Source organism: Protopterus annectens, chromosome 1.part1 (assembly GCF_019279795.1).
Source record: "Protopterus annectens isolate FY-2018-M chromosome 1.part1, PAN1.0, whole genome shotgun sequence".
NCBI lineage: Eukaryota > Metazoa > Chordata > Ceratodontiformes > Protopteridae > Protopterus > Protopterus annectens.
Genome location: NC_056726.1, coordinates 569,473,433 through 569,495,932, shown reverse-complemented (window position 1 = coordinate 569,495,932; position 22,500 = coordinate 569,473,433). Strand labels below are relative to the sequence as shown.

Here is a 22,500-nt window from a genome sequence, read left to right as displayed (position 1 = left end):
TTCAGCACAGCTCTACAATCATACACAGACATAGGTTCATATGACATTCAGCACAGCTCTACAATCATACACAGACACAGGTTCATAGGACATTCAGCACAGCTCTACAATCATACACAGACATAGGTTCATAGGACATTCAGCACAGCTCTACAATCATACACAGACATAGGTTCATAGGACGTTCAGCACAGCTCTACAATCATACACAGACACAGGCTCATAGGACATTCAGCACAGCTCTACAATCATACACAGACATAGGTTCATAGGTTCATAGATTGGTACTAGGCTAACTGCCCCTGTGGCCCATTTTAAGTGTAGCCAATTACTCCATGTAAGAATCAAACCCTGCACCTTGTGTCTGCAAGGACAACATGCTAAAATAGGATTCATTTATGGAGTCAGACAGGGTAAGCTGAAGTACAGGAATTCAAAATCCTAGTGGTCACTGGATGTAAATTTAAAACATGATAGCCACAGGCTAAGACATTTGCTATCAGATCCAGAAGCAGTGGTATGTTGGAATTATATTTCTTGAGAGAAAGATGAGAAGGACTAAGAAAGTAAGTAATTAGATAGGATTAATTGGAACATTTATTCTGGGGTTAAACAGAGGCATGCTCAGGTGCTAGTTAGGTGTTGTTTTAGACCAACTCTGAATTAGGACAAATTAGAATTTATTCTTAGTGGTAGGGGACAGAGTTCCATGCCTTGGCTACATAGCTCAAATAGAGGGAGATGCCAACTGAACGCTGTTTTGTAGATGAAATTTGTGTTTTGAGTACTGTAATCTAATGGATGAAAGTTTTTTGAAAATATTTTAAAAAAATGGAGAATTTTTAAACTGAAAACAATAAAACATTTAGAATTACAGTTTATTTCTGATATTAACTGAAGAAAATGTAGTCATATTGCACTTTCATTTGAATTTCAAGTACATGCTGCTTGCTTTGTATGTGGGTTCTTCCTGTTCAGTGTTACCTTACGTATATCATTCAGAAGATTAATTTTATCTAGTGAGCTTTGATGATTAATTAATGATTTAGTATTTAAATGGCATTTTTGACTGGGGAGTTCATAGCATCCTTTGAAAGGGGGGTTCTGAGTCACCTTGTTTTTTAAAATAAATATTTGAAATGAAGTTAATAAAGGACTGATAATTCTGACCAATTTTCCTGTATTTTTAATTTGTTTTGTTCAGTTTTTGGTTTTGTTATTTAGATTATGCTTTGATTTGATTTTGAAAAATGTGATCCTTCGGGTCTTTACTGCAGACAGCTAGGAAGCTGGGACCAAGTACACATACACCCACTTAAAAAATACATGTGTCCAACTTCTGCAATCTGTGTAATCTTAGGGAATGGCTAGAGAATGCTTGTGGGAGCAGAATGCAACAGAGGGCTAGTATGGCATGCACTATTGTAGCACATAATGACTGATGTGACACATGGTACTGACCCAATCCTATATAGGTTCATAGGTTCATAGGTAGGTACTAGGCTATCTACCCCAGGGCATTTATAAGCCTAGCCAGAATGTGCTGGCTTTCTCCTCCCTTTTAGACTAGATTCCTGTGCTTCTGTCCAGCAGGGCCATAGAAGTGATCCCAGGAGTAAATTTACGATTTCCCATCCACTCATCAAGATTTCTCTTGAAGAGGGTCAGCGAGGGGCTCTGCCTAACATGGACTGGGATTCTATTCCAAAGCGTGGGAAGCCTTTGGGATATTAATCTATCCCTCCAGCGTGTCCTATTTATTGTTGTGCTAAGGTTTAAATCCCTAGAGCGTGTAGCTCTAATGGATTTGGTTTTCTTGAGGTGGAGCATGTCCAACAATTCCAGGTTAGACATGGACTTGTACGTCAGGCAGAGATCGCCTCTGAGTAGGCGGTAAGCAACTGAGTAGAGCTGTGGTTTCTTTAGTCGAGCTGCATAGGGCATCTGTTTCAGGCCCATGATCCTCTTGCTGAGTTATTTTTGAGGACTCTCCAGCTGTTGCACGTGTCGGGTAAGGTACATCCCAAATGGGGCATTGTACTCAATTATGGGCCTGATGAGCGATGAGTAGAGGGGCACAATGACCTCTCTTGATCTAGATGTGAACCCTTTTGTGATTAGGTGGGCTATATAGAAGGTTTTTCTAACCACTTTGGCAATGTGATTGTCAAAGGAGAGGTTACTATCTACTTGGGTCTCCAGATCCCTAATTACTTCTTCCGTACTTAGTGGATTACCTCCTATGTGGTAGTTTGTGGGCACTTTGTTTTTCCCAAAGGGGATGACTATGCACTTTTTGGCATTTAGCTTGAGACCATGGTTTTGACACTAGGTATCTGTGTGGGCACTTTGTTTTTCCCAAAGGGAATGACTATGCACTTTTTGGCATTTAGCTTGAGGCCATGGTTCTGACACCAGGTATCCGTCCCCATAAGGCCCTTCTGGAGGATGCTTGTGTCAGCCAGAGAGTCGATTATGGCTCCCAGTTTGCAATCATCTGTGAACTTGGTCAGGCACAGTCCTCCCATGTTTGCCTGTACCTCAGAGAAGTATATATCGAACAAGAGGGGTCCCAGGACTGAGCCCTGTGGGATGCCACTTGTAACTGTTTTAGAGTCAGACATGGCAACCGCGACTCTGACCATGTGATTTCTATCCCTGAGCCAGTTTGCAACCCATCTTGTGACATATGGGTTGATATTTAAGCTGGTAAGCTTATTTATGATGCCAGAGTGGGGTATTGTGTCGAAGGCCTTTGCGAGGTCTAGGTAGGCTGTGTGGACTACCTTTCCCTCATCTTTGGCTTTGGTAACTATTTCAAAGAAGTCAACTAGGTTTAAGAGGCAAGATCTGCCTTTAACAAAGCCGAATTTGGTAGGGTCCAGTGTTTGGAGGCTTCCAATGTCTTTGTTTTTGAGAGCCATGATGATGCGTTGCATAGCCTTGCAGACCAGGCTAGTCAGGCTTATAGGGTGATAGTTCCTGGGATCTGCTGTGGTGCCACCTTTGTGGAGCAAGATCACTGTTGCTGTACGCCATTCTTTGGGTACATAACCTGTGGTAAGGCTGAGTTGGAACAATGAATTTATGTGAGGGTTTAGTTAGTTTTGGAGCACGTGTAAGATGCAGCCCGGGATACCATCTGGTCCCATTGATGCTGTGTTTTTTACTTTGGAGAGAGCTTCTTCCACCTGTGTGTCTGTGATGTCTGGGGGACTGCATTCTTCTGGGATAGACACTGGCCCTTTTGGGGGTGGTGGTGGGGGGGTAAAGTTTGCACTGAACCTGTCCACCAGGATGTTGGTAATGTCAGTGGGTTCAGTGTATTTTGTGCCATTTTGGACCAGCTCAGAGCAGATATGAAAGCTGCCAGCCAGATTCTTGATGTAGCTAAAGAACGTCTTGTGATTATCTTTAGAGTCTTTGGCGATTTTTCTTTCGAAGCTAGCCTTTGATGATTTTATGAAGGATCGAAGTTTCTTGCTAGTACTGATCAGGGATGCCTTCCCTTTTTGGGATTCTGCCTTGTCATGTAATAGTTTCCTCCTTCTGTTGTATAGCTTATTTATGGCCGGAGTCCACCAGACTGGTCTCCTGTTTTTGGAGGAGTGAGTCTTAGTTTTACTTGGGATGGCACGATCCATGCATTCCTGTGCTCATAGAGTGTATTTGTAAAGGATTCTGAGGTTTGGGTAACATTTTCCTTTAGCCCGGGGGCTTTGAAACTTTCTACCTAAGTCTTGAGAAGTGTGAAGTTTGCTTTTGAGAAATTTTTCACAGTGGTTTCCTTGGCTGGGGGTGGGGTCGGGATGTGGATGTCCATTGTGATAAGTTTATGGTCTGATCTTACCAACGAGGGGTTTACCTCTGGTGTGGAACATTGAGCCCCTATGTTGGTGATGACCAAGTCCAATATGTTGTCCCCTCTTGTGGGAGTGGTGACCAGTTGTTCCATGGCATTTGAGTTTATAAACTCCAGGTACCGTTGGGCAAAAGAGTTGGGACTTGAGTAGTTTTCCCAGTCAATGTTTGGGTAGTTGAAGTCCCCCAATATCATGGTGTTTGGTGAGACCTTCATATTCTCCAATGTTCTCAGGAATGCCAAGTGGGGGTCCTGAGACAAGGTGGGTGATCTGTAGCAGGCTATGAACTGAAAAGCAGTTTTACCTACTGTTAGTTGCACATGGATGGTCTCCGCTGCCTCGTGCAGTGCCACTAACCTGGAGGTGTGGGTATCCTTGATGAAAATGGATACTACCCCACCATTAGTATTTCGGTCCAAGTTCTGGGGCCAAAAAGAATGGTATGAGTTGAATCCTGGTAGTGCTGGAGTGCTCTCTGGAGCCTTGAACCAGGTTTCTGTTACTGCACAGATATCGATTTTCTCCATCCTGAGGAGTGCCTCGAGTGCGTGCATCTTGAGTTTAGACTTCTGGCATTGAGTAGCATTACCGTTAGTTTTTTGTTTCTGGTATTGTCTATGGAGGTGGGTTTGTCTTTTGAGCCTTGCCTAAAAAGGCACTATGGGGGTGGCAAGAGCCTTAGCCAGTATCCGAAAGCCTAAGGGTGACAGGTGCAAGCTGCCCCTGGCGAAGCAACGTGGCTTGTCAAGCATGTCATCCCAGGCTGACAGACACTGGATCCCCTTTGAATTACACCGATAGCTTAGCCAATTGTTAAAACTGATAATTTTGTCTTTATACTGTGGCATCATTCTTGGTAAACAGAGACAATATTGTGAGCTTACACCATATTTATCTTATATATAGGTCATTCATCATTCTAGAACTATGAAAATGAAATACAAGCGCTTCTCTATTAATGACTCATTTCTGAACACTACATTATGAACTGCATAAATTAATAGCTGTGCATATTGCAAGACACAAAATTCAGCTGTCAAGGGCATAGTTTAGGAAAACAAGAGACAGGATTTAGTCTCAAACTTCTGATGGCAAGGATGTGAAAATAAAGGGAAAGGGAGAAGTAGGAGAGTGGATTGTTGTTAAATTATTCTTGTCAGGGGCACGACAACATGGAAAGGGAAAGAGGGTTGAGCTCTTAAACTACAGGTATCTGGCACATGACATCATGTGGAGGGAAGGAGAATTTAATTTCAAACTGTAGATACTGGAAACATAAAGTCATAGGAATGTCATAATGAATTGTCTTAAATCATCTGCGTGTATTGTATTTTATGACAATATTGGATGGGTATGAGAGATGAGTGTGATGGTTCATATACACTACTGCTATAGCACTGCAATTACTGGCCTGTGCAGCCCAGGTTGCACAGCACAGGCCTCAGTTAAGACACTGAAGCAGTATATTAGTGTGTTTGCTGCACACTACAGTGTGTAACACATTGAGGTTCAGGACCAAATAAAGCTGCTATTGTGTAGCACATTGAGGTTCTGGACCAAATAGAGCTGCTATTGTAATGTGAAATGCATGGAATAGTCATCTAATAAGGATCTGCTAAGGTACCACATCTTGAAAAACAGTTTTGTATAGCAGCAGGTGCATTTTAAACCATCTTTTAGGCAGCGGTCTAGTTTTAAATAGGACTCATCTAGAGAAACTACAGTTTGTTAGACTATAATGTATAACAAAGACTGATCTTGTATACATGTGGGAAACAGCACATTTACATTTATAGCATATGTGATTCCTTAAACAGAAAGGAGCTTTTGAAGTATGATCTACCCTTATAAAATTTTGATTATGGTTGATGATTTCCTACACGACTTCGGACTGATTCATGTACACACTTTATGTAAATCATGATAGTACCACTCTTTAATTTGGTAGCTTGTTCAAAGTAAATCTTCCTAAGAGGTCCAGGGTCATTTCTACTGCAGTCATATGCAACTCTGGCAGCTTTGCAGCCTGATCAAAACAGATCACACTAGATGGTTTCTAGAACATTTTTCTGCATTCTGTATACCTATATTATCTCAAAAATAAAAAATAAATAAATACAAATAAAATATAGAGTCTATGAAATCTGATTCTCTCAGTAATTGCTGCAAGGTTTAACATACAGCAAATGTGCCTGAGATAAGATACTTACATATTACAGGATACATTAAGAATCAGTCGTCATACCTCAACGATGACCTTAAGCATCAACTACACAGGCATGTAAATGGACAGAAACATGTACTTTGTTTTAACACACCAAGTATTATCAAACAAAAATACTTTACTGTCTTTTACAAATTTTCCTAACAGTTTGCAAGCGATACATATTTGTCAGAACAGAAACCCTTGCCCCTCCCATGTCTGCATATGGCTGTTTAGACAGGACTTACCTCATCTTTTATGAATTGATGACGACTTTTTCTTAGTCTCTTCACAGCCTGTAATACATCAACCTGTCCTTCTGCTTTTATCTGTTCACAGACAAAGCTGAGAGCACAGAAAAGTCCACTTTGACTAGCACCATCCCTAAAGAAAAAAAAGTAGATGGTTACTAAGATCTACCATTTAATCTCCTTTATTCACATAATTTGTGCTACATGAAAGGTTATTTTTTCACTCGGGGCTCTGAAACATAAAATTATTATACTTACTACTTTAGTACTATGAAAACGTTTTACTGGAAAACATAACTTACACTCTACCATAGACTACTTTGAGGGAAATGCTCGCTTGTTTTTCCTTAGATTACTTCCATTTTGTATTGCTTTATTACTTTATTCTGTTTTGAATATTGTAGTGCATTTTCATTGTACTTGTTTTAATTGTATTATTTTCCTATTGCATATTTAAAGTAGGAATAAAACCAAAGCTGTGTTTCTTGTGAGTCACACAGAAATTAGAACAAGTCACTTAATGTTAATCACCTATGAACTGATGGAGGAGGTAGGAACTAAAGCCCATATTTAAAGGGGAAATAAAACATTACAAGGCTTAACTGGAAAAGCTCACTCAGACTCTGCTATAGAGTTTTGTGAGGAAAAGGAAAGAAACCAAAGCTGTGTCTCTTGTAAGTCATGCAGAAATTAGAACAGGTGACCTAAGGTTAATTACTTGTGAAGTGAGGGAGGAGCAAGAAACAAAACCTTGTATTTAAGGGGGAAATAAAACATTTCAAGGCTTTACTGTAAAAGTTCACTCAGACTCTGCCATAGACTATTGTGAGAGAAATAGCTGGTTTTCTTTATTATGATTCTATTGTATTGCTTTATTGCTTTCTTTTATTTTCTGTATTGCGGTGTATTTTCATAGCACTGTGTTTTAACTGAACTAATTTCTATTGCATATTTAAACAGGAAATAAATCAAACTTTTGTCTGTTGTGAGTCACACAGAAATTAGAAGTCACTTAAAGCTAATCACCTGTGAAAATTAGGGAAAAGTGAGGAACTAAACCTAACACCTATGGGGGTTGGAATGTCACACCTTTAGCAACCTACAGACATCTTGCATGCCAGAGCATTTTCTGAAAAACAAAATTAAAAGCTTAATATAAACAAATGTAAATATTTTGTGAAAAATAAGCACTATTAGCACTGTACAAATAGAAATGTTATCAGTAGGTTTTCTTTACAGTGATAATAGTCAATGCATTCATAGTATTTTTTTAAATACTGTAATATATTATAATGTACACAAATCCAAAATTATATTTTTGCTACACTTTTGCAAACAAATTGTCATATCTAGGGAACTATACAACCTAGACATACATTATTACTACAATTTTTGTTAACCTGACATATGCTTTTATATGACAACAAAGAAATTTGTCTAAGTGCGTGTTTATTGAGATATTTACAGAAATATGGAAACATATGCTTAACAATATAAACTGTAATAAGAATAGTACTAAATATTTCTCAAGATTTGAAACTTACAGCTCAAATATCAAAGATAGTTTTATTTAACAACATCTAAAGTTTCACCTGATGTCATACAACAGTTTGGAAGTCACTTGTTTGTTTGAAGTATTAAGTACATATGGAAATACTGTTTTTTCATAATCCCTAACACATAACTAGCAATATCTCATGTAAAGTGTTTTCTAACTGGACACTGACAATGAATTTTTATGTCTCTTACCAATGCTTATCACACCATACCCCTCAATGACATGTAGGGGTCACCATTATGAAAATCCGGACATAAATATGAAAATATGAATAATAAATGACAAACAGTGATTCATTTCTGTATTGCAGGGCATCCTAGATGAACAATCTTTGTGTCATTTTGTTAGAAACTCCTTCTACTTTCTAATACTGTCTTTTACTAGCTGGTACATGCAGTAGGTGGATTGGACACTCTAAATTGGCCATAGGTGTGATTATGCATTCGAGTGTGTAGTATGGATGAATAACTGTGGCATCACTGGCCACCTGATGGTGTAAACCTCAGCTCTAAATGATTGTCACTGTTGAGGTGACACCCTGACCCCATGTGCAAAAATGAGGAAAATGGGCTGTGGATGGATGGATGGATGGATGGATGGATGGATGGATGGATGGATGGATGGATGGGTCAAAGTCATTTAGTTAAAGATGCTAGACCCAAAAAAGGACTGGAGATCATAAGGATCTATGAGTATGAACTGTAAGTATGCAAAAAATGTGAAATAGCCTTGAATGAGTTGAGGGGAAAATAAAACATATCAAGGGTTTACTGGAAATGTTCACTAAAATTCTGCCACTGCCTGCTGTGATGGAAATATTAGTTTGTTTTCCTTATATTGTTCCTTGTATTTTGTATTATTTTATTAATTTCTTCTGTTGTTTGTCTTTCGGCTTTTCCCGGTTAAGGGGTCACCACAGCGGAACTCCGGTCCGCTAATGATTGGTAGTTAAGTTTTTTTTTTTATGGTGTCCAGTTGCCAGCCCGATGCCCAACCTTCAACGAAGGCACACCCATTCAACGCATGTCTTTCGAATGCCCACTTGACCGCAGGGAGGACATGCAGACTCCACACAGAAGGCACTCCCAACCCAAGCCGAGAATCAAACTTAATTTCTTTTATTTTTTTAATTTTGATTTATTTTCATTGCAGTGTTTTAACTGCATTATTTTCTATTGCATATTTAAAACAGGAAAGAACCCATCACATGTGAGTCTCACAAAAATTTGATTTCCCCATCCTTCTACCCTGATGTTGTTGTGTTCTTAAACTCACTGTCTTTCTAGCTGCCTGCCCCTTGTGTTAATTCAATCACACAATTTCTTCCCTTTGCTCTTTCATTGGTTGCTGTCAGTAAACATGAAATGACCATTTGTGAACTCATTCTTTTAAGCTATTTAAATTTATTTTCAGTCCCACTGTATTCCATAGGGCTGGAATACAGAATGCTTACAACTATCCATCCATCTTACTATTTTAATGGCTTTCCCCTTAGACTGCTAAAGCATGAGTTTCCCCTCCCCCTTCAAATGTTCCTAGGTGCTTAGTGCAAACTGTGGTTCTTAGGATATTAACCTGTTTTTTTTTATCTTACTTTTAAAATCTGCAACATCTTGGACAATTCAATCAATGGCGAGCCACATTCTGCTTCTCAGCAGTCATTCTAGGCTTAGTACTTCTGTTTTTCTGGTGGTGAAAGAAGGAACAGAGGAAGATTATTTCCTAGAGACTGCTGATAACTGCTTCCTAGGAGCCAACTTTGGATTTATGCTCCTGTTTTGCTCCTGGTGAGAGAAGGAGCAGTGGGTCATTGATTCCCAACTGTCTTTGACTGGGCAGTCTGTGTGTGCATGAGTGTGTGTGTGTGTGTGTGTGTGTGTGTGTGTGTGTGTGTGTGTGTGTGTGTGTGTATTAGTATGTTTGTTGGGGGGGGGGCTTCCTGACTGGTCTGATTACTACTCAAGGCATCTAACAAAAATTGTTAGAACAAGCCTACAGACTCCTGCATCATCTGGGATGAGATTGCTGATCATCAAAGAGCCTGTAGCCCAGTTCTCATCATGGGATTACTGCTATTGTTTTGCTTCTGTTGACAGAAGAAGGAAAAGGACATTGAATCCCAGCTGTGTGGAGCTGTTGTGAAACCAGAACAAGTAGTATCCAGTTAAGTGAACCCCAACTGTTCATCATTCTTGACAAAACCAGTTCTGTCTTTTCAAGAAGTACTCCTTGGCTAGCTACCACCTAACTTAACTTCAGATTATCTCTCGCAGTACTCTCCCCATAAATCTTCAGGGTTTCCTACAGTAATTTCCACCCAGTCCCTGAGTACTAAGTAATCCCTAGTCCTCCACCCTCTGGCAACATGGCTGAAAAGTCCACTTCCCCCCATCTTTGGCCAGCCTGATTGCAATAGGAGCTCTAAGACAGTGTAGCAACTGTTGTTGTTCACTGCTGCTACCAGTTGATCGTACAGCCTGTGGAAGATGTAAATATTTAAGAATCATTGAGGCAATATTCTTACATTAATCCACCATCAGTAAGAATCATATCTCCAGAATACTGCCACATTAATCATAGCACTCTATTAAACCCATAACATATGCTGAGACTTTAAAGAAAAATTTGGCAATGCCTCCTAGAACTCACTGTAAACCATTCCATCCTCCAGCACACAAGGCAACACCTACTCCTTCTCCAATCACCCATACTGAATATCCACAGAGTTCACCCAAGAGTCATCAGGGAAGCAAGCCTAAGCTTGAAAGGCCCACTAAGTCTGCTTTTACACAGGGAAATGTTTTAGTTATAGGTGACTCTACAGTTAGGTACAGAGATGCTACACTACACACACCAGACTGGACAAGAACAGGGTGACTGTAAGCTGCTTGGCTGGTGCCAGGATTTGTGATGTTACAAGGGCTCTACGGTCCCTTAAGTGAGAGAAATATAGACATGACCTAGTGATGACCTTTATGGGAGTGAATGACTTGAGGGAGATACAGCGAGGGATGATGGAACTTACTATGCATATGTTGGGCAGGAAAGACATTGGTCTTCAGTAGTATCTTGCCTTCACCAGGACTGATGCCTGGATACCAAGACAAGATAATTGGGTTTAATAATTAGCTAAGTAGTTGGTGTCATTCTAAAGGGATGTACTATGAGTCAGCATGGGATTCATAGGTTCACAGGTTTATATTAGGCTATTGATCCCTAGAGGCCCTTACAAACCTAGCCATCCAACCCAAATGTGACCCACGCATTTGATTTATATAGGTGGTGATTTACTAACTGCCTCTGTCCATCAGACACATAGGAACCAGACCAGGGGTGAATTTCTGTTTACCCATCCATTAGTCCAAGTTGCACTTAAAAAAATGATAGGAAGGAACTCTGCTTCAGGTCAATGGGAAGCCTGTTCCAAAGAATGTGAATTCTCTGAGAAACATATCTGTCTTCCATCATGTCCTATTTATGTCACAAGCAAAATGTAGGTCTTTAATCTGGTAGTTATGATACTGTTTGTTTTGTGGATATGCAAAAGGTTCATCAAAACAGGGTCTAGAGATGCCCGGTATGCTGGGCAAAGATCACCTCTCAGAAGTATGAAAGATACTGTGTAAACAGACAGGACACTGAGGTGATTAGCATAGGACATTGTGTTTACTCCCTGTATTCACTTTGTAAGAAACATTTGTGGGTGCTCCAGTTGATGCATGCGTCTGGTCAGATACATACCTAAGAGGGCATTATACTCTATGATGAGTCTGATGAGGGCCAAGTACAGTGGTATGATGTCCTTTCTGGAATTAGTTGCCATACACTTGCATATAAGTTGAGCAAAATAGAAGAATTTTCTTACTACCTTGCTCACATGTTGTTTGAATGCTAGATTACTATCTAAATGAGTTCCCAGATCTCTGACTAGTGAATCAACCTTTAAGGGTGTTTTATTGATGACGTTGTTACCTAGGGTGATAGACTTCTCAAAAAGTACCCTAATGCTTTTATTGGTATTGTGTTTTAAGCTATGGCTTTGCCACCATGGCGCTGATATCTGAGAAGTAGATGCCAAAGAAGAGTGGACCCAGTACAGAGTGTGGAAGACTCCACTGGTGAATGGCCTGTTTGTGGAAGTGACCTCACTGATTCTAACCTCATAGGTTCTATCAGTGAGCCAGTGAGACAGCAAGCTATCCAGCATGTTATAAAGGGGTTTACACCTGGTTCCATATGATTATTGGCAATGCCTAAGTGGGGTATTGTATCAAATGCTTTCATCAGATTTTTGTAGGCAGTATGACCATTTTCCCCTCATCCATTGCCTTAGTGACTGTTTCAAAGAAGTCCACCAGAATCATTAAGGATGACCTTCCTTTGACAAAGATAAACTGGGATGGAGCTAGTGTCTGGAGGTCTCATACATCCTTGTGGATAATTTATATGATAATTCTTTCCATGGCTTTACAAATAAGACTAGTCAGACTAATGGGTCTGTAGTTTCTAGGAAATGTTGATGGTCCTCCCTTTTGAAGGGAGATGACCATTGCAGTCCTCCATTCACATGGCACAAAGCCTGTTTTAATTCTATAATTAAACAATGACTCCAGGATCCTGATAAGTCAGATTTTAGAATATTCAGAAGGCATCCTGGGATTTTATCTGGGCCGATTGAGGATGGGTAGTACATGCTGGATAGTTAGAGGTGGTGGGGTTATGTTTGAGGGTATTTTTGAGCGGATGGTTGGAGGTGGGGAGGTAAAGTTGGAACTGAGTTTGTCTGCTTACAGGTTTGCTATATCGCCAGGCTCAGTGAATGCAGCACCATTAACCACCAGTTCAGAACATTGCTTTATGCTGCCCTTGAGGCTTTGGACATAGCTGTAGAAGGCCTTATTTATATGTCTCATCTGGGAGGCTATCTTAACCTCAAAGTTGGCTCTGCTTGACCTAATTAACCCTCTTAGTTGCCTATTTACTTTGATGAAATACTTTCTATCCTAATGGGAATTACCAATCCTGATTTTTGCCATCATTTATATGCTTTTGTTGCATATCCTGTTTAGTTTGGGATGCCACCAGGGTGGTTTGTTTCTGGGACTAGTCCTGGGCTTAGGTATGGTAGGTATAGCAGCCTCTGTACAGCCATTGGCATGGTTTTATAGAGTTTCTTAATGGAATTTGGCATAGTCTGGGATGATATGGTAGATAAGACTTGCTGTTTTGCCAAGGCTGGCTTACATCTGTCATACCAGGGCTTCTGCATACTAGCCAAAGCCTTTGTTGCCAGCAAATTGCACTTTTTAGGCTGAACCCCCCCCCCCACCCAAATTTGGACATCATGGAGATGGTACTCTTCAATGCTAGGAGTCTAAACAGAAAGATGGCAGAACTTGATGACCTGCTTCGACTCAGACAGATTCATATTCGTGTAGTTACTGAAACATGGTTTCATTCCAATGACAGCACTCCTTCTGTAACAGGGCATAGTATTTATTATGCTTTCAGAACCTGGGGTAACTGCAGGGCAGTATCCATATTTGTTAGAAATACTATTACTTCACATCAAAGTACGCAAGACTGTAACTCAGAACTCTTGGAGATCCAAATCAGTCTTAACAAATTTATTACTAAATTATTAGCAACAAATCCCCACTTATGTCACCCCAAATCACAGAAACTATCTCAACACCATTGATTCACTTAATATCAAACCAAGTACCTTCTTACTAGGTGACTTTAATTACCCAAGCATTGATTGTCACACTTACATTTCTAAAAATAGTTTTTCTCAGCATTTTCTTGACTTCATTAATACTATTGCACTGGAGTCCTCACTAACCCAGCCCCCACATGCACTCCACCACAGATAACCTGATCCCTCATTGAGCCTAACCATAAATCAGTCATCTTCTTTGTCAGAACCAGTGGTACCACCCACCACAAATAAAACATCTTTATGGACTTCTCCAAAGCAAACCTACTTCAGCTTTTAGAAGAATTATGAAAAATTTCCAACAACCCCTTGTAAGTAAATCCAAATGAGGGGGCTTCCGCATTCAACTCTGACTTCCACTGAACAGTTACATAGAAAAGCCGGTACCCATCTACTCTAAATATAACAGAAAATTTGGGAATAAACTCCTGCATTAATAAACTACAACAAAATAATTAAAATAATGAAAAGCTAGAAGAAATCCCCATCTCCTCACCTCAGGACTAGAGTGAAACAAGCCAGCAAGGAACTTATTAACACTATTAGACATGGTAAAACAGAGTATGGCGTTAAATTTGCTAAAGATTCCAAAGGAAACTATACATTTTTCTTCATTTAAGTCAGAAAATGAATGAATCATATCCAACAATGCACTGAGCTCATCCATAATAATATCACCTATTCTGTCCGCAAGGATATAGCTAATATATTAACAGACAAATTCAGTGCCAGCTTTACCAATTCTATCCACATTTTAGCACCCACTATCCCTGTAAATGTAGTTTCACCTAAAATCAGAAGACTTAAAATCCCTGCAAAGACTAAAAATAATATTTCCATAGGACTGGACAATATAAAGGGCTGCATTCTCATCAGTGCCAAGTATGTCCTAAATGAGCATCTGCTTAAACTGTTCAACATCAGCTTATCTAAAGTATTTGTTCCTGATGGCTCTAGAATAGCCACTGACTCCCCTGCACAAGGGAGGTCCTACTACAGACTCAGGTAATTAGAGACCCATCAACCTCATTGGCCTTAAATGCAAAGCCATGGCACATATCATAATAACTCATTTATACAGACATAGGCAACCTAAGTGATCTGGATCCCAATCAGTTTCATTTTGTGAAGGTCAGATAATGTCTCCTGAATCTATTAAGCTTCTCTGGAAAGGTTACATGGGCTGTGGGCAGTGGTCATTCTTTGGACACTACTTATTTTGGGTTCGCTTTTGAAATGTCATAATTTCAAATGGTGAGTGTTGAAAAGCTGAAAAAAAGACTGAATACACAGGAGAAGAGCAAAAGAGCAAACCTTGAAAATTGCTCTTCTCCTTAAAACTTCATTTTATAGGGCCAAGCCCCCCTGCACCCAGCCAACTTATATATATATATATATATATATATATATATATATATATATATATATATATATATATATGCGTTCCTATCAGTTGATTGAGTTTTCAGAAACTCAAACTCCAAATGGTTGAGACCATATGACTGAGTTTTTGAAAACTCAAAGCTTTTGAATAGAGATTGTGGTACAGTGAGGGTCGGGAAATGTACCCATTTCCTCACTGTAGTGCAATCTCAGAGTTGGTACATATATTTACAGGGAGTGTGGGGTGGTGTAGGGGGGAAAATGTAAAAAAGGTAGATTTTTGTGGGGTTTTTTTTGATGATCGATTTTTCGGAAACTCAGTCATATGGTCTCTTGGATATTTTTCTGAGTTTGTGAAAAGTCATTTGACATAGACCCATATATTTATGTACCAATTCTAAGATTGCCATACTTCAGAGAGAAAGGAATATTCTGAACAATGGTGTCAAGTACTTAGTATATGTAAGTCCATTCTTTCAGCTATCCAGTCTCTGAGTTTCGGGACTTGCTCTAGTGAGTCCAGACATTTCAAATAGTTACCCTTATCTTGACTTGGCCAAGGATTTTGACTCAATTCTCCATGCTGCTATTATTGAAAAATTAGACAAGCTTAATGTAAATGTCTACATTGTCTGCTGGATTGTAAATTGGCTATCTAGCAGATCTCAGCTTGCTGGTTCTCTCACTGAATGTTAAATTGTAACTAGTGGGGTGCCACACAGATCCTTTCTGGAGATTCACCTGTTTGGCATTTGCTTTACAAACATCCAAGCCAATATCCCAGAAGTGTGGTTGACCATATATGTTGTAGACTGAAAACTGGGCATTATCTGCTCCAACAATGGCTAGAATATGCACATATGCAGTGAGTGTATCGAAACAGTGTTAAACTAAATTAAAAAAGTACAGCACAGTGGCATTTGATAGAAAGGTTGCTCCCACCTCATATGTTGTAAATGATACTCTTCTTCAGACAGATATAGTAATAAGAAACCTAGGTACTTTTGTGGATAACTGTCTCTCTCTTATTTAATCATCATGTTTCCACAACAGTCAGGAAATCCTTCTAACTAACCCAGTTTATTTTCAACGTAATATCATCAAGATCAAAGAAGCTGTCCTACCACTGTACTCTTCCCTTGTCAGACTGTAATGAAAAGTAATGCAGCCTTAGGTATGTGCAAATGCAAGCATATCTCTCAACTGGAAAGGCCCCAAATGATTCTAACCAAAACAATGAAAAGACTTAAATCTTTTTACTACCCCATAGATTAGCATAACTCTCCTTATACTTAGTAGACTACAGGTTGCTGTGAGGTGACCGTGTCTTGCTTTTTGAGCCATGAAAGGCTCAGTCCTTCCAGTTTTTTTGCAAAAACAGTGGCTCTACAGTCACACCACGGACCAAAATCTACACCAGAAATAAACAAGACTTGCCAGAGAGATAGGTTCCTAACTCAGCATATTTCAAACTTATAGAAAAAGTTACCACTGTAGATCCAACAAAGTGCTTCTTTGGCTGCCTTTAATACTAGTCTTGATGACTGGATGGGTGGACACAAATTTTCAACAGGGTTATCATATACAGTCATAGGTTCATAGGTTCATAGGTTAGTACTAGGCTAACTGCCCTTGTGAGCCATTATAAGCCTAGCCAATTATCTCCTGTGAGACTCAAACCTTGCACCTTGTGTTTGCAAGGCAAACACCTTAACAACAAACACAAAATAACAACTAGGCCACCCTCCCAACCCCAAGTCTTGCTCAGTTTGGGAGGTGAGCACTGTTAAGGTCTTGAAAAGAGTCTACGTAAAGGTGCAAATAATTAGGCATCTTATGGCCCCCATGATCGCTTGCCTAGTATGTTCCTATGTTTCTGTTTGTGTGCCCAGTGAAACCGGAGCAGCTCAGATACTATGCTAAGCCATCCAGTCCAGATTTCTGGCCTCTTCAAATGCCATATAACTGCATTTTAAAGGCATAGCATATCAAGGAAAGAAACACATTTAAGAATACAATTTCAAACACGTTTAACTTAAGATAGCACATCATATATTAAAATATTCATATTTGGAAAACAGAATAACTTATTTATTACTTGTCACTTTCCTAAAATTAAACAGTTATAAACAAATGTGTGTTACTGTTCTTTACATCCCTCCTGGCAAAAATACAACTGTACTGAAAGATATCCTTCACTGGATATCTATAACAATTTCACAAGAAACACTACTACTAGTTGATGTGAATGTCAAGTGGTTGGACATAAACTCTAACTCCCCTACATCCTGCGTGAGCTTCTTTGGTGTCACACAACTAATTAATAGCCCTACAAATTATAGCAAGGCAACAAATTCCCTATTAGACTGGATCCTAGTATAAGACTAGGAAATATACTATCTCAGGTAAAATGTCTGACTGTCTCGGTGATCATCTCCCAATCTATACAACCAGCATCTCACACAGCCACTTAAACAGCATGCTTATAAAACAACACACAACCTTTCCAAGTTTAACAGCAATGTTTATTACTAACCAATCATCTATTAACTCAAACATTTTAAAATCCCCCCCATTAGAAGATGCTGTAAATGAATTTAGTATAACTTTCCTGAATTTCTTAAATAGTCTTGCACCTCCTAGAAGGAAGAAACTAAAAAACAAATAATGCAATTTGGCTATACAAAAAGAGTAGATTGATAATGCAAAGGAGAGAAAAAGCATTGAAAGAATGGCAAAAATGTAACATACCACAATATCTTGAAAACTTCAGAATGCTTCACAATTGTAATAAAAAGCAAACTATACTATAATAAATTTCAGAATACTAATAAACACAACCCTAAAAAGTTATCAACAGCCATTAAAGAAATCTTCAATCCTAACCTCTCTCCCAATAATTCATAACTCGAAACTGCAATACAATTCAACTCTTATTTCACAAATAGTATAGCATCTTTAAGCAAGGATTCTCAAGCATATAATTCTAATCCTGCCCAGCAGGCACATATCACAACACCCACCTTCAGGTTCAAACCTGTGCCACATCCTATATAAAACTACTCCTAAACAAACTCAAATCATGCTCTACTTTAGCTGATGACCTTCCAAGCAAATACCATAAACTAGCAGCTGGTTGTATTGCCTACTCTGTTGCAATTCTTATAAATAGGTTAGTTCAGGAATTCCACATTCCCTCTCTCTGGAAAGAGTCACACATTATCCCTCTGCACAAAGGAGGAAATTCAACAGACATTACCAACTTTAGACCCATAGTAATCTTATCCTCTCCAAAATTGTTGAAAAATGTGTTCAAAAACAATTGCTAAATTATCTCCTGCAGGAAGAGCTCCTGTCCCCCACACAGCATGGTTTCTGTCCTTCCCATAGTAGTAACACTGCACTTCTACCTTATACAGATACTGTCAATAAAGCTAGAGATAACAGCAAACTAGTCTCTTCCTTATTTCTTGACTTGTCTAAAGCCTTTGGTACAGTTTTTCACAAACTTCTACTTCAAATGTCCTCATTAGGTCTCTCTCAACCCACACTTCTATGATTCAAAAGCAAGCTACCTATCCAATAGGAATCAGTCAGTAAAATGGCACTCCACCCTCTCTCTATACCTCCCATTCACCACAGGGGTACCACAAGGCTCTATTCTTGGTCCCCTCCTCTTTAACTTTCTCACCAACAGCCTCCACATATCCACAAAAAGCTCCCCCCATACAGTACACAGCTGACTCCATGCTTAGTTGCAGATATGACAATGTGGCACACCACCAAAAATTACTCACGAACCTTTAACAGCAACTGAAACATGGCTTTGTAACTCACAACTCATGCTCAACCCTAATTAAAAAAAAAAACTACTACTTTTCCCCCAAATCCATCTCACATAAAAAAAAAAATCCTCTCTCTCTTAATAATACAATTATTGAAGTCACTTCAAACATCAGATTATTAGAGTTGTAAGTGGATGATAATCTTAAATTCGACCTGCACATACAAAATCGCACTCTTGAAAAATTAGGGATGCTTTATAGAAGCAAAGCCTTTCTCACTGATGCAACTAAAGCTAGACTTGCCACTACTTATCTCTTCTACAAATTTGCTGGGCATTGTCTGTACTTGTACCATGCTGCCAAGGCCTAGAACTCCTTACCTGTATCCATCAGGTCAGTACCCATCCTCCCATCCTTCTAAACCATTCTGAAAGACGTCCTAGCCAAAAGATGGGTGTGTTCTTGGTCAACACCAGGATAAACTATATCCTTAAATGTGGACAAATGCCTAGTCATGCCTTAAATCTCCTTATTCATGAGTACATAGGTGTTTACTAGGCTAATGACCACAAGGACCCTTTTAAGCCTACCCATGCATCCCAAATCTGACAAGTTCTGGTATCCTTCACAAGTGTAAGAAGGGTCTTGCAAAATGAAACATTTACATGATGCCTGTGTCCATTAGAGACACAGGTGCCAAACCAGGGATGAATTTCCTGTTCCTCATCCAGTTGTCAAAATTCCACTTGAACTGGATTAGGGAGGAACGCTGCTGGTGCTGTTTGTTTTGCAGATATGTAGGACGCCCATCAGGGTGGAGTCTGACAATGTCTTGTATACCAGGAACAGATTTCCCCTAAACAGCCTGCAGGAGACAGAATACAGTGGCAGGGTTTTGAGGCAGTCTGCATAGGACATATTAGTTATACCATGTATTCTTTTAGTGAGGAACATTGCGGATGTTCAGTTGTTGGATATGCCTGGTTAGGTACATACCAAAGGGGGCATTGTACTCAATGACAGGTCTGATGAATGCTGAATACAGTAGAACAATGACTTTCTTGGACCTAGATGCCATGCCATTGTTTATAATTTGCTTCCTCACTTTTCTCACTTCCTTACTTCTTTCAATTTCTTTTACCTGGCTCTCTTTGTAAATATACCATAAACCTGCTTTTCTCTCACTTTGTATTGCAATTATTGTCTTTATTATACTAACAACTTTAATTTCTCTGCAATCTGGCTAAAAGTTTCTTTAACTATTAAATCATGGTCATATAACTTGTATCTGCTCTTAACTAATATTTTCATATAGTGTATAATTTGGTATAATTATTTAAACTGTATTTGTTTTTCTGTATTGTTTTTTAAACACTACAAAATTATTATTCTTAAAATGTTTTGTAATACTTTGGAGCTTTTCTCCCTGGGCCTCCAGTGAAAATGGGTTCCTTCCCAGCTGGACTTTCCCGGTAATCAAATGTCAATAAATAAATTTATTTATTTATAATAAATAAATAGGTAAATAAATAAATAAATAAATACAATATTTAATAAACACTCAAGTGCAGTGTTTAATGCTGAAAATATTCACAGACTTTTGTATACAAGTTGAAGGACACTGAAATCCATTTGTAATTGTTAGTTCTTTCAGGAATTCATGGTTTATCAACTGGACCTCTGTGTCAGTAATCTGAACATTGTGTATGTATTTATTTCATTCTATTTTATTTATTCATTTATTAACTGGGTGAGTGGATTGGTTTAATTTCACCCAAGTCTTAACATTGGATATATTTAACTTGCACTATATGTAATGTTGCTATGCACTGATTAAAATTATTTCATACTAGAAACATGTTGGAAGTATACAGAAATACACAATTTCTCATATACACATAGGACATTATAAATATGGAAGTACCATTAAACATGATATTGCTAGAAGGATAATATACATCGGGGGAAGAAGTATTCACACATTGAATTTTATATCAGAGCTATAGCTGGCTGTCCTTGCACCTGGTATCATTGCCGGATCTAGTGCACATCAACTCCAGCAAAAAAAGATAAATTACTCCCCTGTCTGGTGCTCCTCAAGCCTAACCAGCTAAAAGCCCAGCCCCCCTCCCCCCTCCAAGAAAAAAAAGTTTAATTTCTCCTCTATCTGATGGTCCTCAGCTTTAAGGAGCAAAAAGCCGAAAAAAACAAACAAAAAAAAAAGAAAAAAGATCGTTCCACATTTTCTGACCCAATTAATTGAGGACCTAGGTTAACAGGCAATTTCATTCCTTGGTCTGATCCCCTTTCAGCTGTCGAGCCTGTCATTAAAAGACAGACATTTGAATTTCAGACTTCATATCTGTCAGAAAATGCATGTTTATGCAAACTCTGTTATTCGAAAATAAAATCTTTGTCCACATTTAACTGTATTGTAACTGTAGCAATTGGTTTGCCACAGTTAATATAGAACTCACAAGTGCTTCAGCAATTTAGCACTTCAATCCTGAAAGCAAATTCAGTATTAGCATTACTGCAATAAACCATCACTGGTAGTAACTGACGATCTTTCTCCCTAACACGTTGTGCCTGGGGCAGCTCTCCCCTATGCCTCACCCTAGCTACACTATTGTTTAATATACACTGAAAGGAAGTTTATACACACAAAATTATATCTATGTGGAGGAAGGCATCTGCTTTATCATGAGAGTAGTGCTTTCACTAGTAGAGAATGAATTTGGATCTAGTTCAAGTTTTCATCTGAGCTATCCTTTGCCCTTGAAACAATTAAATTTGTTCAGTTTTTTGAGATGACTGTACAATTTTTCACAACAATTTTTGATAGGTGCTATATTTTCATACATTAAATGGCAAAGGGTTCTATGCTGCTGGGGCCACTTTACTGAAGGTTTTCATTCGGGTGACTAGGCCAAGTGGAGTTCATACAAGTAGAATATTGTCCACAGAACTTGGCTTAGTGATATTTCCACTTACATATGAGTAGTGGGCAGTGGTTTTGATGTATTAGTTTATTGCTAAAGAAAAAATAGAATGAATGCAATGCCATTCAAAATGACCTGTTCAAACACATTTTGCGGGGACATAGACTCATAAATCTGCTCAAAGAAGGGGGTAGTTGTCCCTGTTCTTGCTACTTACTATAACTAACTCTGATGTTCTTGCACATATGGGGAGGATGATAATTGAAAATGGGATTTATATCGCAGAACAGTTTCCTGCGGGGTGTTGTGCTTAGATTGTACTACATGCTACTGTATGTAAGTTCTGAAAGTGTGCAGCTGCATGGAAGAAATCCTGCACTTTACTGTAATCACAGTTATGTTCCTTTAAATGTTGTATGTGCCGTTCCAGAGACATAATGGGTCTCCTATATGGAAAAACAGGCATTCCCCTGAGCAGGGATTTCTCTGTAGGCATCTGCCAAATTTTGTTCTTAATTATGTTGCTTCAGCAGTACAGTTCATGAGTTTATTGTCGTATTCTGCATTTGAGAAAAAGGTTCTTCACTGAGGGTGCTTAAGAATCATAAACATCCCGTTAAACTATTTGAAAATGACAGAGTTATGTATTTGGCATTTAGGGGAGCACAATTATATTGCCCCCATAAATAAGCAGTTGTTGAAGACTGCCCCAACACTTAATAAGGCACTCTGTTTTGCTACAATGAACAGCAGATGTGTTTCCCAAAGTACTGCATTATTATACAGTGTCCACTCT

The 22,500-nt window shown here is 38.9% G+C and overlaps 1 protein-coding gene across 1 annotated transcript in view; it reads right to left on the bottom strand.

Annotated features, from left to right (window-relative positions):
* Nucleotides 1-22,500, bottom strand: part of LOC122814881 — a 1,525,389-nt gene that overhangs the window by 17,729 nt on the left and 1,485,160 nt on the right. Inside the window, exon 33 of the mRNA XM_044087155.1 lies at nt 6,315-6,450. Within this exon, the coding sequence (XP_043943090.1) occupies nt 6,315-6,450 (136 nt within the window). The remainder of the gene's footprint in view (nt 1-6,314; nt 6,451-22,500) is intronic.